We start from the raw sequence: 17,060 nt of genomic DNA on the forward strand, positions 1-17,060 counted from the left end.
GGTTGGGTACGGACGAGTATTTATTCAATGATTGCACACACCTTATGTCTACTGTGTGAAATGTTTGGAACAAGTCGAAAGAGTAGGAAGAGAAATATGGAAAGGACTGAAAACCTGTCTTATATCAATAGAAAAGACATTTTTATCCGATGAATTATTCAGTGGCATCACCCCATCTTTCGAATCACACTCTCTCTTGAGAGATGGTGCAATATTTTTGAATGGAGGGATTCAGAAAACCTGTGAATTCGTTTTTTGTAGTTTGTTCTTTTTTAAAATCCCCTCCTTGGTTCAAGCACTTGAGTCACAGCACTGTCCATGGCAAACCCATTACCTACAGATGACGTAGTTTGAACTCCATCACATAATTTGCAATTGTTGACCTAATTCTGAAGTTAAAACTATCATGTTTTTAACTAGAGACCAATGCAAACTTCCAATTTCCTTAGCTCAAGTGCAGTGTGTGTGTTTGTTTGATCTAGCTGCGATGATTTTAATATGTAGCAATGAAAAGCAGTACATGTATATGTGGGCATGTTTTCATTCTCAGGTTTTACTAACTTTTACTTGGCCTAGTGCTTTGCCTTGCTGGTTCCAGAAGGATAGGAATAGTGCTTACGCTAACATGCAGATTAGCATCAGCAGAAGTGGATAAGATGCAGCCAGATTACCATAATATAACATTACATCTGCTTTCAATGCCAAGCTGAAAGCAGTGCAGATTGTTTGTCCATGGATGAATGTTAAACACAATGTAGACAACACTTGACTCGGTTTTTGGTTTTTGCCAGTGTCATGTTTTTAAAACAGTGAGTGTCTCAATTTAACACTGTTTTTGGTTCAGTTGTTTCTAACCTGTTCTTACTGTGGTAGATTTTTTTTCAGATCATGATGATTTTACCAATCTTTTCAGCAAACATATTTGTTGTCATTTTGCAGGTGTTACAGCTGTTTTAAACTGTTAAGAGTGAGTAATTAATGTTTTTAGTTTGAAGTATCTCATGTTTATTTTGCTCATTGTTTCTAAAGAACAGAGAGATAAAAAGGACGGTGACACACAGAAATGAATCTGCAGAAATCATGTCGTATGTGTTGTCAGATTGTTATATTATTTATTATTTAGCTCCACATTTAAGCTTATTTAGAAACACAGCAAACTAGAACATCACCATTAACACAGCATTAGACAAACACTACGTGGAGGCTTGGCGAGTTAAGAATTGAGAGCAACCACTTTCTTCCTGTTTCTCTGACATGACGCTTTGGCTACAACTGACATTTCATTAATTAATTTCAATCTCGGCATATTTAATTTTATGCTGCATGTTTTTTGAGAATGAAGCTGTAAATGATTGCCTATATTTTAAGATGTGTATAAAGAGATGCAGCTGATACACCAAAACATGTTTTAACAATAAAGTGAATGTCAAGATGAGCTTGCTGTCATCTCTTTTTCAAAGAGATTTCATAACCTTCAAAAACTTTTAATTCAGTCTCATTCAAGGGTCACCAACCAGGGCAAAAACATGGCTGCTGCATCAAGTTCTAGGAGAGTAGTAGACAAGGGCACCGAAATGAATACATTTGTTGACTAATTTTAATTTTTAGAACATACTCCATGGACACCTGAGGTAGTCCATGGCGGCTACGTTGGTGACTTCAGTCTAATAGCGCAGTCGGTTGTTTTAGTGCTGTAACGGTGCGTGTATTTATCCCAAACCGTCCAGTAGACAAGTACCGAACACATTATTTTGTTTTCGGTGTGTCAAGCGGAACGATAAACAAGGACGGAACTTCCCCCGGAACGAAATAGTGACCGGACACACCTGCTGCTCGCTTTCTTCGTTCAATTACTGTACCTCCAGCAGTTGAATTTGAGTTATTAGTAAACACGGACGCGTACTACAAAGTGAATGGAAGCGAAGTCCAAACCGACAGGGAAACAACAGGTGAGCGTTCACCTAGGCGACGACGATGCGCCTTTTTTCTTGCACGCAAACGAGGTTCTAAGAACAAAAACTGACTGAAACTATGACGGAGGACTGTCGTCACGACTTGGCTTTGTATTTTTTCCTCTGGAATTCTTTTTACATGTATTAAGGCATTTTGTTTTGCACTGGGAGACGACAGGAAAGGCGCTACGCAAATAGAATTCAGCTGGTTCGCCTGTTCTGACTTGTACATAAGAAGCTTTATGTAAATATGTATAAGATGTATGTTCGCAGTAATTATAGAGTATTTCAAGCCATTTCCTGTGGTAATGTAGTGAGGCCATCAAGTGCAGCCCCTAATATATCTATTTATTTATGTATATGTATATATTATATAATAATGGTGGTTACGTGTCATATTAAGGCACTGATGCAACAAAATGATAAAAAAAAGTGTACAAAAAGAAAACATATATAAATAGAAATGTATGAGTTCTGGCTTATATGTCAACCACCCCAATTCATTACATTTTTTGTGACTCTCTACATTTCTTCCATACAGTTACCCTCCAATGTCATAGACTGTATTATCTGACATAAGTCGCTCCAGCCAAAAAAAAAGCCTTGACTAAAATTAAACGGAGGACGTTTAAAGTCACTATGAGGTGACAGATTTCCAAGAACACATAATGCAGGCAGGAAGTGAATACTTGTGACAATTAACCACTTGCTCCCAGCACACCTCCCCTGCCTCCCTGTCACCCACACACCTCCATAATGGTTCACCCAATGTGGTGTCACCCTGCCCCGGGCTTCCAATAGCAGTCCTACATTTCCAGACTGAATTCCTGAGGACTGCTTACAGCCTGACTCTAGAACCTGCAGTTTAGCTGCTTCAGAAAACGGATCTCCTTCAACAGCAGCATTTTAAAAATTTAATTTAAATTTAATTTTAAAAAAAGTCTATTATAGTTGTGTTGTTATGAAAAGCTTTGGTGTCCGATGTAGGTCTTTTATTAAGTGAGTAAAATAATGGTATACTGTACCCCATATCCAAACCAAAGGAGAGGCCAAGGCCTTCTCAGACAAAGAGTAAGACTAAGAATTTTACGCCAAATTGACAAGCTGGAAAATTCAAACAGCAGAATCTGAAACCTAAAACTTTGACTTGCACTTTCTAAAAGTAGACTTTAGTGAAGATGTGTGTGCTTTACTTGTAAACAGTTAAATTCATGTGTCATCTGCTTGAACAGAGCCTTAAAACAGAGGGGAGTTACAGTTCTGTGTTCCATTTTGTCTAGCTGTGATCATCACTGATGGATTAGTGATGTTTGGGTTCATAACAAGTGTTAGATCAGATCAGTTTAATTCTTAGTTTCACACAGTTCATGTCGACTAATATGGATAATTTATACATCAAGTTTCCTATAATCAACTATGTGACATTGAATATGGCAAATGTATACATGTCTGTATATACATATATTTGTGTGTGTGTGTGTATATGTATATATGTATGTATATATACACACGTGTAAATATATGTGTGTATATATTTATATAAATGTATATATGTACACATGCACGTATGTATGTATAGAGTATATACATACAGTATATGAATGTGTGTGTGTATACATACAAAGTTCAGTGTAAAGTTGAACAGCAAATTTAATTGCTTTAGTGGACACACAGATTAGAGGAAATGATTTTTCTGCCGTACGAAAACACCCACCTAACCTTGTTATCCTCTCCAGCCTCAAGCTCTAAAATTTCATCACCTCACAAAACATGGAGCCACGTAAGTACGTCTTGTGAATGTTAGCTGACACACAACTGTGCCCAGATTTAAGAAAATAATCTAAGTGATTAGAGCCGGGGTGTAAATGGAGAAGGTGATCACGGTGGTTGGTGTGGAGGGTGTTGCGTGCGTGTCTGGCCATCTGCACCTGTCTAGCTGTGCTACAGGAGCAGGGCCTATGTGGGGCCTCAAGGTGGAGCTCAGCCAAGGGGCAGCGGGTGAGGAAGGTAAGGATGAGAAGCTGAGCAGAGGTTGGGCTGAATGTGATTCCCCTGAGAATCTCTCCAGCCACATGCTCACCAAAGCTATTAATAACTTTTATTAGCTTTGAAGAGAATTAGTTTGAGAGTACGGTCACAACTATACTATAAAGATTCAGGATTTCTGCTCTTGTGATCCAGAGGAGGGCGGTGTTAATGATTAGATTAGACATTTAATCAGTCTCTACTCTGGCACATTTCTTGTCAGGGTCGTTCTAGGTGCTGGTGCCGAATCCATAAAACCTTTGATCATTCATTAATTTATCCTAGCAGTCGTCTGGTTGGACAGTCTGTTCCAAAGTCACATAGAAACAAACCACCATTCACATTCACAAAGTCAATTCAGTATCCAGTTAGCCTTATGCTGCATAGTTTTGGGCTGTGGGAGGTTACTGGAGGAAATCCAAACAGAACACTGGAGGGGAACGTGTAAACGTTATATGGAAAGACCAAGAATCAAACCTGCTGACCAGTGACCTTATAAGGCCATTTCTTCCAAATGTTTGGCACCAACCCTTGGTTGGAGGCTGTAATAAACATATAATACTTACTGGTAGATTAGAAAGATATTAAGGCTGAAGTCGACCCAGGTAGCTGAGAAGTTACAAAGCTCACGTGATGATGAGCACATCTTTAACGGCCGCTTTGAAATCTCTTATCTGTATCCTCACACAAATGTGGTTTAGACAGGTTTAGATTTGACCAAACTTGACTTCAAAGATCTGTACTTACTGTCTGTTAAGATGATAAATATTTGAGGTTTGGTATTGCTCTATGTTAGCATGTTAAAAGGCTGTAGCATGTCCTTCGTGGTGGCTGCCAACAACCAGAGTGATATAATAAACAGTCTTATTTTTCAAACCATCTGGATTTCACTGAAAAGCAAGCCATTCCATAGAGATCAAAGCCAAAGGCTCCCAGTGTTTCTAAATGCACACTGTATTAAAGCCAGGAAGTGAAGTACAAAAATGTAAACTTTATTGCAACTTTGTCTAAGTTCTCTGATTTACAGAAGAGAAAACACGCTCGTTAATGGCACAGTCATTGTAATATGTACAGTGCTGACTTGGCAATAATCCAGGCAACTGTGTAGTCCAGATTTCAGAGTGGCATATTAAGGCATGTGGCGTCACCATCGTTCAACCTGTAGAAGGAAGGAATACCATGCCTAAGCTGTTCCTGCAACATGACCATTCTACAGCATTCTATAAAGCATTAGTTCGGGACCAAAAATATGATATATATATGTAAAAAAAAAGAAATCTCACATGAAAAGAGTCCAGTGGGGAAATCACAGTTTATCTGTTTTTACATTCATCTTGAGGAGAGATTAAGACATTGATGTGTTCACAACATACTGTGTGTTGTACTAAGACATTTGGTGATATTTGATCAGCTTCAGTAGACCTGAGTGTTGAAGTTAATACAGTAAACTTGCTAGATCGACAATACACAATTTAGTGGTAAAAAATTCACTACGCGAACGGTTTACAGTCTGGATTATAACTGCTGGCCATTCAGGATTATTTTGTCAAGAACTAATCAATGCTGAGATTAAACTGCTACGAAGCACTGTTGACTATTTCACCGTACATGTCATATTTGCTCTTTACTTACTTAATTCCAATTTATCGTAAAGAAAATCCAATCAGTTGTGATTAGGACCGAAGTAAATGTCCAAGTCCAAGTGGTCGTTCACACAAGGGCGGGAATCTAATCCCTGAGTTAAACTTCATATCTAGTGTGTGTGTGAGAGAGAGAGAGAGAGAGAGTGTTGCACCATTGTGACTTTAAACACCAGGTAACACAGGTCCAGACTATAACTTCAGGTTCAGTTTAAACCATCTTGATCAAAACTAAAAGGGCAGATTTGAATTGGTTTTTTGGGGAATAACTAGGTTTTGAGGAAAACTGGAGTAGATTAAATTACGTAAGTGGGTTTAGGGCAGAAAAGTAAACAAAGAGCAAGGTCAAATATCCACACTCATTGGTAAATATTTGTACATTATTGGATTTACCTATGTATCCAATAAAAGACAGGTCCCCAAACACCGGGCCATGGGCTGGTACAAGGCCGAGGTTCTTTGGTACGGGGCCATAGAGAATATTATAATGTTAACATTATTTTCACTTATTTTTGATTGTAATTGGCAGAGGTTTCATTTTTAAAAATGACCAACTTCTTCCTTAATTACTATTCACCCCTCTTAGAGCACACTGAGAGGCAAATATGTCAACAGAAAAAGGCCTTTGGAGTTTCACAACAGTTGGTTCTCACGTCAATTCCACTCTGCGTATAACAGTTGAATTCAGCTGTGTACTCAGACTTCCCAGCTATAATGGCTGAATATGTGTGTTAGAGTAAGAGTGTGTGGATTGACCCACATTCCAGTTAGGTTGAAAAAAAATGTAAATCAAAAATCAATCATAAAACTCAAAAATTATTTTCTGAATATATCCTCTACACATTTGTGTTGTTGTCAACAGAGCGATCATTAGCAACAGAGCATATCAACATAACTTTAAAAACAAACACAAATATGAGCAGCACATTTAAAGGCACTTTCTACAGCAGGTTAGTAAGAAGATTCAATCTAAGTCAAATTCGTACGTAGTCAGAGATACAATGACAGCAGCTTGGCCTCAGGTTGGTGTGGCCTACAGTACTAAAGGACATTCAGATGTGTCCGACCGAGTGGTATGTCATTTCTTTGAGTAAACTATTCTAGTGATAAGTGCTAAAGTGTAGTGAGTCGCCGTGCCTGGAGATTCTGCGAAGCAGTGAAATCTTGAGGTACATTCATAAATCATCAGCCCATTCGGCCAGTTAAGTTCAAGTAAAGGCCTTTCCATTGACTGAGCAAGACATACGGTACAGTACCAGGGTCCACTGTTATTGGCACAAAGGTCCTTGTGAGCTAAAGTTATTCCAGTAAGCGTTCCCAGATTGAAAGAGCCCCTTCAAACAGCTTTCTTTAATCTTTCATATCTTCATTTGGTCTTCATGAGAGATTCAGATTCTTTGAAAGCAAACACGGCATTTGCTTTGTTCCTCCTTGTCATGAGAGCCAGCAGCGACTACAAATTAAAGACTGTAGAGATGCGGTATGTAAACACAACATTTGTCTGAAGCAACATGGACGCACACTGAAAAGAAAACAAAATAAAATACTGCAGAAAACGTTCCAGAAACAAATCATCCGAGAGGTAAAACCCATTAATATTATTTTAAAAAAGGAAGAAAAAAAATTCACAACAGACAGAAAAGACATTTTGATTTGTAAAGTGCAAGTATAAAAAAATCTTTCTACACAAGTTCAATGGTCTCTAGTGGAAAAGTGCAAGTTAAAAACAGCACGAGTATTTAAAAAAAAAATTGATTTGAAAGAGTTACAGGATAGGTCACGTGATTCCGTGGGTCAGACCTACGACTCAGCTTTGCCCAAAGAAAACAGCCACCTCCTCCAGGGGCACAGGGTAGTCCTGTAGGAACGTCCCCCCGTCAAACACCTGAGCGTTCTTGCTGTCCTGCCACTGGAAGCCCCCGTCAGGTAAATATATATCCCTCTTGACCGCTCCCTTCTCCACCACTGGTGCCACTAGGACCTGGACAGACGAACACACACATCAGCCTGGTGAAGCTAGTCAAGATGGGAGCAGAATTCAACACAAAATAAGCAAACTGATTTTTTTTTAATACCGACTATATCGGACGCTTGCATCTCAACATCACAACACATCAGAAGTCACCTTGTCTCCAATGAGAAACTGGTCGTCAATGGTAAAGGTCATGGGGTCACTGGGATTGAGCCACCACATTGGCCTGTAGATGGGGTTTCCAGTCGTCTGCCACTCTTCTGCATACTTTTCAATGAGAGGAACCACGTCCATCTGGTGCTTGGTGATGTAGGTCCGAGTCAGGTTCAGGATCTGAACAGATGAACAGATAAACAGACTTTACTATAAATAACAATAAGTCCATGTTTTTTCCTTTCTTTTTCAGGCAAACAAGCTCAAGTATATTCGTTATTTATTATTATTATTTGCTCATAGTGGCGCTTTGGCCCAGAGGCAATGTCTCTATCGTTGGTGTGGAACCCCAGGGTTCACCTCCTGGGCAAGATCAAATCCCTGTTAGGGCGGTTGGTACCTTCCAGTAGACTCACCACCTGCAGGAAGGTTCAGGGGGGTTGGTATGGTGCAATGTGATTTGGGGGGCGGTAATAGAGACTGCTGCCCCCACGACCTGGTAATGGATAAGAGGATGACAATAGATGGATGGATGGATGGATTAATGAAATATAAGTGTTTTTTTTATTTTTTTTTTCAAAATTCATCAAGTGGGACGGATTAAACACCCACATGGGCCCCCGGGTCATATGTTTGACACCCTTGATCTAAAGGATATAATGTTTAGAATTACAGTGGTCCCTATCTATATCGCATTTCTCCTTGCGCTCCCTCAGCACATCGCAGATTTTTCTTTTAATCCGATCTCGCGAAATGTAGCAAAAATTAATTAAAAGACTTATAAAATAATTATACATGTGAAAGTTTTGGCTTTTAAAACAGGGATTGTGATGTGAGTAGTAAATCTGTGTTTGGTTAAGTAAGATGAAAATAATATTTGTAACGTTGTGTACTGGCACTCATGGGTAGTACAGCCAGACATGTCTTCCGTACAGCAAATGCTGAATTGACAGAGAATTGGTTATATGTATATATATACAATTAAATCAATCAAAAAAATTATAAAACACATCAGCCATGTTAAAGTAGAATTAATGTGTTTGAACTTGTGGATATAGCAGTAGGGATAGGACCAGCAGTGGAGCTGTACTGTGATGCCTTCAGAATGCAATATATTCCAAAAAATATCTAAAGCCTGTGTCAAAAGGGTGTGACCATAACTGGATAATAATCCACCACATGGCCTGGAACTACTGTGAGAATGAGGTCAGCCCAGGACATGAAGGTAACTTTAACACAGTTCAGTGTGAGTTGGAGCGGCTCAGTGCTGTCTCACGGTCGCTCCATGTCCTATCTGTGGCCAATGCTCTGAAATTCTTCAAATGTTCACATCCTCTCCAGTGTCCCGTAACAGAAACGACCACATCTATAAAAAAATGTATTTTTATGAGTTGGGATAGGGAAAAGTCGTTGGAATGAGCTTGAAGTTCGACTGAGTTTGAATGGATCTTTCTGTAATTGAGAATCCAGGCGTGTGTGGCTTTGAGGTTTTTACTGCTATTTCATTTCACTCCAGTGTTACAAGCTCTGGAAATAAGAGTGTGACAAACTGAATCTATATCAAACCATAGCCCCGTTGACATTTATCTGTACGGCTGCAGTCCCTTGTCTTCACTAATATCTCATTGCATCACAGATAAAGCAGTTGAAGGTCACACAGGAGACCCAGGTGGAAAACAACACTCCCAACACAAGTCACTCCCAATACGTTTCACTGCCTCAGTTTCCTCCCTGTGGAAAGAAAAGCAGTTGATCACTTCCACTCTGTCACACTTGTCAGTTACTCATGGAAACCTTAGCTGCCACAATAAAGTATTTTTCCAAGACTTGTCCTTAAATTCATTGTCATTCCAGCCCCAGTGGCTCTGGAGCGTGGGTCATAAATCTAGAGGAGGGGTTGTAATTTAGAACAGATGGACTCTTAACCACAGGTGATGTTGGGAGAGAAGGGTGACGGGGTGGAGAGTGGGGAAGGGGGTGGGGGAGGCAATTGCACCTATTGAGAAAAGAGAAGGTGCAGCAGAGGGGAAAATAGGCTTCCTGTGCTGGAAAAACATCAGTTTCTCTGTTGGGCAGGAACCAGGGCTTTGGTACCATGTGGTTAAAGTGACTGACACCTGGCACCTGACTCTCTGAGACACTGGCCATTGTTTTCTTCCCACTGTTGTTATCAGTGAGGAAAGGTGGGGGAAAGGTCTTGGACAGAAACAGTCGGGTTCTCGTCAGACTAGACTGGTGGGAACTGAGGTGAGGCTGATGGATCAATAATCCTCTGTTCTGTCTGTTTTTTTCCCCAAAGTAATCTCAACTGCTGTGGGAGAGTGAAAATGAATCTCTCACTCGCTCTTTGAACATCTCATTAGAGGGGATTAAACACTTGATGACCTGACTGTAAATCCTTCAAAGTTTTTAAAATGTACAGTTTAGCAAGAAAATACAAATATATTACACATCAGTTTCAGAACTAACTTCCATTTCCATAATTGTCCTTTATTTCATTAAAACCAGGGCTGGACCAGGTCTGGAGGACTTGTTGTTTCCATGTGACTGGAGCCAGTTTCCAGCTGACCAGCATGAAGCAGTGGATCTACTGTAAGCATTGTTACATTTTAGAATATGTTCTCAGCAGAAACCTTTAGCTCAGAAATAGACTACACCATGGACAAGCAGTTTTCCCTGGTTGATGTTTTAACACATTGTTCCCAATATGTAGTTCTTTTTTTCAAGTCTGAATGCAGTTTTTGCTCCTTAAGAAGTAAAGATCTCAACCTTTTCTTAATGTTGTACGTAGGTGAAGATTATAAGTGGTTATCGAAGGCGACTTTGGTCTGGAAGGTTTAATGCTGCTCCCTGCTCACTTTGGTGATGGGTTAAAAGCAGAGGTCACATCCATCCATCCATCCATCCATCCAAGCTTATCCCTAATGTGACCTATGGTAGCTGCTGAGTTTGGGCCCCTTATAATGAAACCAACCATGCTTTCCTTCATACATAAAGTCAATTTACAATGACTGATGACAGACATTTAAATGTTTAAAGAACACTACAGGACACAGTGTAAACTATTCTCCTGAATTCTCACTTAATGAACCCCAAAATATTACTGTGATGAATTGTGTATGAAATTAAAATCCTCCTGATGACCAGAACAAAGACTTCAAATCAGATTTGTGAATCATCTGTTGGCCTCTTTCTACAGCCTCCAGTCTTTGACCCCCGCACATAAAGTGAAGGCAAAAATGTTGGCACTATTCAATTTACAACTATGATGTTTCCACTGTTGTAAACATAATGAACGTGTCAGTCATTCAGTTTGAAGCTCCATACCTGATCTTCTCCAAAGGCCCAGGGTGCAGTGTGGAAGCTGATGACAGGGAGAAAGGCTGCGATTTCCAACCAACGGATGAACAACTCCTCATCTGTGACGAGGTCTACAGACAGAGAGCCACCTGTGGGGGGAGACAGGAGATGGACAGAAATCATTAGGTGAGTCTTTGCGACCCACACAGGCGGCCACAGGAGGCGTCATTTAGTATGTGGTTCCTTTGGGACTCAAACCCAGGACATTATGTGTGTAAGATAGATGTGCAAAGCAGGCATAGTACACTACGGAACCACCAAAGTTAGTGCTCACAAATGCAAAAACAAGTGTGTGATCTGTTCAGTGGGCATGTGCAGGCCGTGTGGACTTTGTCTACATTCTGGTTTGCTTATATAATGTCCTTGAATGTATATATGGGAACTCATGAATTCAGTGACCCTAGAGATGGTGTGGGGACTTGAACTGTGCGAAGTGCGAGAAGGACCCATAGACTGTGGTATTACCTACTGCATCAGGAATGAGGAAGTTGTATCCCAGCAGAGTGTTGTGCAGCAGAGAGGGAATGATGCCCTTCAGGCCCATCAGGCTCCAGTTTGACTGCAACCGGGTCATTCTCACAAACACCGGCTTGTGACTTGACCTTAGAGAAGTGGAATAACAGTAGAGGTCATCGTGACAGCAGGTGAAGAGTAGATGTCATAGGCTTTCAGCTGACAATGCCTGAAATCATTACCTAGTTCCTGCGGTCATTATGGTTGAGTCTCCTATCCTGGTTGCCATGTCAGCAAGCAGGCTGATGTACTTGTCTCCACTCAGGTCCTGCGGCGCCCGCAGGGCCTGCTCCTCAAACAGATTTCCCTCACCCCCCTCCAGCATGATGTACTCCATTCCTAGATGGGCATGTAGGGATCCCACCCTGTCCAGGAACCAGCTCACTGCTCCTGGGTTGGTGATGTTCAGCTTGACACAGAACTTTCCCCGCCATTGACTCAACACAGGGACCTAATGGAAAAAAGAAGAAATTAACTTTTGATATCCATAATGCCCTGATCTTTGTCCTTTATCTTTGTTTTTTCAAATTTGTATGGTTGTTTATATGGTGAACAGACTGTTTGTCCATGAGGTTTCCATATGTTTTTTCTTTTAAGTGTAAAATATGTATTCTACACATAGGCTAGCACATCAACAACAATAGGGCCTTATGTAATATTTAAACTGTTTTGAGGTGTGGACACAGCAGAGTTATTTACAGGATGAGTACTGCGTTCTAGTCAAGTCTCACCAGCTGTCCCAGAGGAGCCAGGGGGAGACTGAGCCAATAGGCCTCAGTGCCGTCCTTGAGAGAGGTGTGGAACTGTGTGGTGTCCACACCCAGGAAAGGGGACAGAGTGATGGAAATGTTTAGAAGCTTGACAAGTGGGAGGTCCCTGGTCAGTCTCTTGGACATCCCTCTTTTCCTGGAGTTGAGGTAGTCATGGTCCTGCAGAGAGGGAGGTATGGAGAAACATTAACCGGGTTTTGATCCACTGCTGTTGGAGGATATTAGGAGTTAGACGACCGACATGAGCAGCAGGGGGCAGAAAACCTAAAGTTTGGTGAACAGTAATTTACTGAACTACACAGTGTTTTGTTTAACAAGGGAATGTGGATTATTATAGGAATCACTCTTTAGGAGCAGACCCCAGACCAACTGGCTGAAATGCAGCTCCAAACCATTACAGAGCCTCCACCCTAACATCATAATTCTAATATATATATATAATTATTTAATTAATTTGTATTGTTGCAATCCCGCCCAGCAACAGCTTCATGCCTCTTAGGTAAGGTAATGTGGTGGTGGTGGGGGTGGCCCCCCCCCCCCCCCCCATTTTGGTAACCACTGGAAGTAATGGATCCTATAATTCCCATGAACTTTGCTGTTACAGTCAAGCAGAGATTTCAGATTATGTAATGGGACAAAACCTCTTATGAACACAACAGTCGGCCCCTTGAGGTGACGCTGTGGTAAGAAGAAAGGATGGATTAGTACAAAAGTATTATATAAGTGTCCAAGAGTATTTTTTTTAATACCTAGTTTTAATCGTATTTAAGAAAAGATTAGAAACTGACATCTCCAGCTACGAAACAGTAATCTTGTCTGGTGTCTGGGTAACAAGCTTGGACCCATGGTGATATAGTGTTATTGAAGCACGTTTTCCACAGTCACCGTGTTGATCCAAACTAACATTGAAAGTAGAAAAGATAAATCATGATGTGACTGATATAGAATGGATAACAACTAAAATAAGAAAAGAAGATGAATTTCTGATGGTGTTGCCAATCAGACGTCTGTATGTGCAGAATTACTGCTGAGGCACCTCAGCCACTGCATAGTTGTTTGGCAAATGGCTTGTTGCATGGATCAGCACTGAGCTGTTTTCAGAATCACCTGCTCGTGTTAGTCTTGGATTGGATCAATTTGATTCTCATTAGTCCTGTCACATTCCCTGTTAAATCCCTGTGACTAACCCCTGGTGTTTACCCACACCTGCCCATCTGGGGTTCCCACTTCTGAGGTTACTTCCTTCTTCAATTGTTTTCTACCTTAGAAAACCCCTGGATCGCGTAATCTTTCAAATAATTTGTCATTGTGCTTGCTCTTAGTTTCACTCTTTAACCTGGACCTGAACTTTGCTGAGGAAAGCATTATTCCTCTGCCTTTGTCTGAACTGACTTTTGTTTCCACCTGTTTCACTTGAGCTCAGTTTTTACCAATCTGACTGTTACCTCACTGAGGACAAGACTTTTTTCTAATGGAGTAGCTCCTTGTATTGACTTGAATGTACCTGAATGTATTTCTAGAGATCTTGTTTCCAGGCTGTTTTCAATAATATTTGAGAAGAAATTCAACTCTATTACCACCTCTGTTCCCAGCCAGTCATCAGCACCGTGAAGAGACACTTGAGACAAGACTTCCTGCAGATTAGTAGATAGTAGAATGAAACCCTTTTTAACAATATGACGGATAGAGTGGATATGGGAACTTTACAACACAAAATGTACCAGTCACACCATGCAGGAGTCCTTGTGAGAAGGTCAGATTAGCCAAATAAATATTATACAGATTTTATCATTTGTACAGAGAATTTGTAGGTGGATTCAGTCAAATTTAAAAAACTGTAAGAATACACAGTGTATATACAGTGTGTATTTAATCAATCAGTGAAACAGAAGCAGGGGGCTGTGGCCAGGATGTGGATGAGAGTTTAGTGTTGTGCAGAACCACCACAGGCTAACGGAGGCTGAACTATCAGCTGTCAGTCAACTTTAAAATTAGATTATAATTTCAGTAATGAATTAACACTGACGTTAAGGTATGTATTTACATATATGTATAGGCCTATATGTATTTATCTTAGGGCTTAAATCTTTATTCTGTGTGAATTTTCAGTAATTAATCATGATTAATAATCGCGTTTGAAGTTAATCATCACACTTCCTTTCAGCTCACAGACACAAGCCTAAATTCCTCACTAGAATCAACATACGACTTTAGCAAATAGTGGTCAACCACAACCCAACCTTGGTTGCCGAGAAACAGGCTGTGATGGAAACTTGTTTCATACCAAGTCTTGATTCTCAATATCTGTAGTGAGTGGTCGGCATTTTTAACAAATACTGGTATGAGCCTCTGTGAAAACACTCAAATGTGTCTGTTAGATAAAGGTCCAAGAAAGTGAACAAATGACAGATTTGAATTTCTACTTCTGTTCTTTCACAACTGCATTTTAGATTTGACTTATTTCTCAAACACTGCGTGAGCTAACGTTTGTACCATGTCAGAGAGGAGGGTGGTGGAATGTTCATTAAGGCTGATGACTCCCTCCCCCAGCTGGTGTCTCTTCAGACGATTGGAGAAAATCCGCAGCTCCCGCTCTACCTTGGGACCTGAGTCCACGTTAGTGAGCAGCTTCCAAAACGGCAGCCTGTAAAGCAGAGAGGTGATGAGTTGTAACATACGACACCCAAATAACCAGTGGCCACCATATCAAAGTCAGTGCACAAGGGCAAAAACACTGCATATGTAAAAATCCTCTTTAGAGAAACAAAAAATATCTAAGCAGTCATGAAAAGAGGAGTCTGGAAAAATAGATTTAGATTCATTTGACTAATTTGTTTTTGCTTTTCAATTTAATTTTTTTAACCAATTAAGAAGTGATTAGCCTGAAAGAAGACAATTCCATAGTAAATTGTTGCTCCGTCGTCTCAGCTATATTTTCTATTTGTAACTTCATTTGAATAAATAATAATCATGGACTAGTTACATACATACAGTCTTCCATTTACAACCCATCCTTCAAGGGGAACTGTATTGCTGATGTGGCCCCCGGTGAAAATGAGTTTGACCTGACCTACAGGCTTTAGAAGAGGACTGTGTAAGCTATTAAATTCAACATATAATAAATACATTTCTAATGGACTACTTCCTCTGGACACTCGACTCCTCAGTTTTATCTGAACTAACCATAGTGCTTTCAAGTTGGGCAGCTCTCTGTGGGGCTGGGAGAGTTGCTTCACAGCTTCCTGATGAGCAGCTTTAACATCGTGGGCCACACATACAGTGTACTGCAGAGGGAGACGCTGCATACTGGGCAGCGACTGCAGACAGAACTGCTGCCTGCTGTCCACTCCGAGCTGCATGGGAATATTAGGTGATACCAGAACTGCAACACCTGAGCAGTGGAGGAGAAAATAAAAAGAGAGAAAGTTGCCTGCAGTCAGAACATGGTTGGCCTTGATGTGAAGCAGTAGAAACTAGTGAGAGTGTGAAACGGTCCTATGCAGATTCCTCTTAAATGACATAGTGAGTGAGTGTTACTGAGACCGGTGTAACTGTGACGGATGGAGTGTTGTGGGAGGTAGAGTGTGGGCTGTGTCAGCTGATATTGCTGCACTCAGATGTGAGGAAAAACACTCCTTAGAATGAGATACAGCAATGTGCCACCGGATGGGTTTACTCTGGGACTCCTGGTCACTTCTAAGGAGGTGGATTACACTGCACGCCAGTGGAGCAGAGCTTAAAAAGCTGGGACAAACAGGGAGAGTTGTGGATTTGAATCCAATCACTTCCTCGGTCAGACTCGGGCCTGTAGGAAAATCCTGAACACCTGTTGTGAAATCATATGAAAATCTGAAAATACAGAAGGAAATCCAAGCAGAAGGTGCTGAAGCTCCCTCGTTTCCACTCATTTCCCATGCAAACATGTGATACGCCACGTGAAATGATAAGATTATGGGAAGCAGATAATTGTGTCCGCAGATGTAGCTGCCCTGTTAGGAATGTCTGTTCCCTCTCAGGTTACCCCAACCCCCTAGCCTCACCATTTCTCACCCCTCCTGACTCCCATCTTCTCTCAGACTTTAACTATTTTCCTGCCCACTACTCTCCTTTCTGCTCTGGGCCAATCTCATCTCAGGTCAGCAGATCCCGACCAACAGTCCTGTAAATTGTCAATTTTTTTTAACAAATTGTTGCAAGGGAGGTATACAATTTACGAACGGGTCAGATTTGAGCAGACTGGGTTCAAAATCAGGTTTCCAAAACAAATTGACAAGCAGAGGACTTGACTCACATTCATCGCCATCTCTGGTTTCAATGGGCTTACTGTTCTGTTCAGGCTGGCACCGGCACAGGAACAGGAACAGGAACAGGCAGCATAATAATCTGATTAAATGTTTCAGAGATCAGTGTTAGAGTTGTCCCCCAAACTCAGTGAAGATTATGGGATGATTATATCAGGTTATTTCTTGGAACAGGTAGCGTCAAATAGACCCACGTTACACCTCACCTCTTCATCAATAATGAACAGGTGATAAGGTAATAAATCAGCATCTGTTCAACCTGACACTGGATCATAACAATTGTCCTGAAGTGTTGATAAATTGAGTTCTAATGGGTACAGGTGTCCGTGCTGTGCTCTAAGGAGTGAAAGAAAGTGGAGCAGTGGATAAAATGT

The 17,060-nt window shown here is 40.8% G+C and overlaps 1 protein-coding gene across 2 annotated transcripts in view; it reads right to left on the reverse strand.

Annotated features, from left to right (window-relative positions):
- Nucleotides 1–3,509: 3,509 nt before the first annotated feature.
- The window catches only part of LOC103380370 (SITS-binding protein), a 26,032-nt gene continuing 12,481 nt past the window's right edge, over nt 3,510–17,060 (reverse strand). For both annotated transcript variants that reach the window (XM_017032946.2, XM_008312308.3), the window contains 8 exons: nt 15,569–15,776; nt 14,879–15,029; nt 12,347–12,544; nt 11,798–12,066; nt 11,568–11,704; nt 11,070–11,191; nt 7,743–7,922; nt 3,510–7,598 (listed from right to left, as the gene is read on the reverse strand). In XM_017032946.2, the coding sequence (XP_016888435.1) occupies nt 7,425–7,598; nt 7,743–7,922; nt 11,070–11,191; nt 11,568–11,704; nt 11,798–12,066; nt 12,347–12,544; nt 14,879–15,029; nt 15,569–15,776 (1,439 nt within the window). In that variant the 3' untranslated portion in view covers nt 3,510–7,424. The remainder of the gene's footprint in view (nt 7,599–7,742; nt 7,923–11,069; nt 11,192–11,567; nt 11,705–11,797; nt 12,067–12,346; nt 12,545–14,878; nt 15,030–15,568; nt 15,777–17,060) is intronic.

The sequence above is a fragment of the Cynoglossus semilaevis genome, chromosome 6 (genome assembly GCF_000523025.1).
Source record: "Cynoglossus semilaevis isolate Cse_v1.0 chromosome 6, Cse_v1.0, whole genome shotgun sequence".
NCBI classification, from domain to species: Eukaryota; Metazoa; Chordata; class Actinopteri; order Pleuronectiformes; family Cynoglossidae; genus Cynoglossus; species Cynoglossus semilaevis.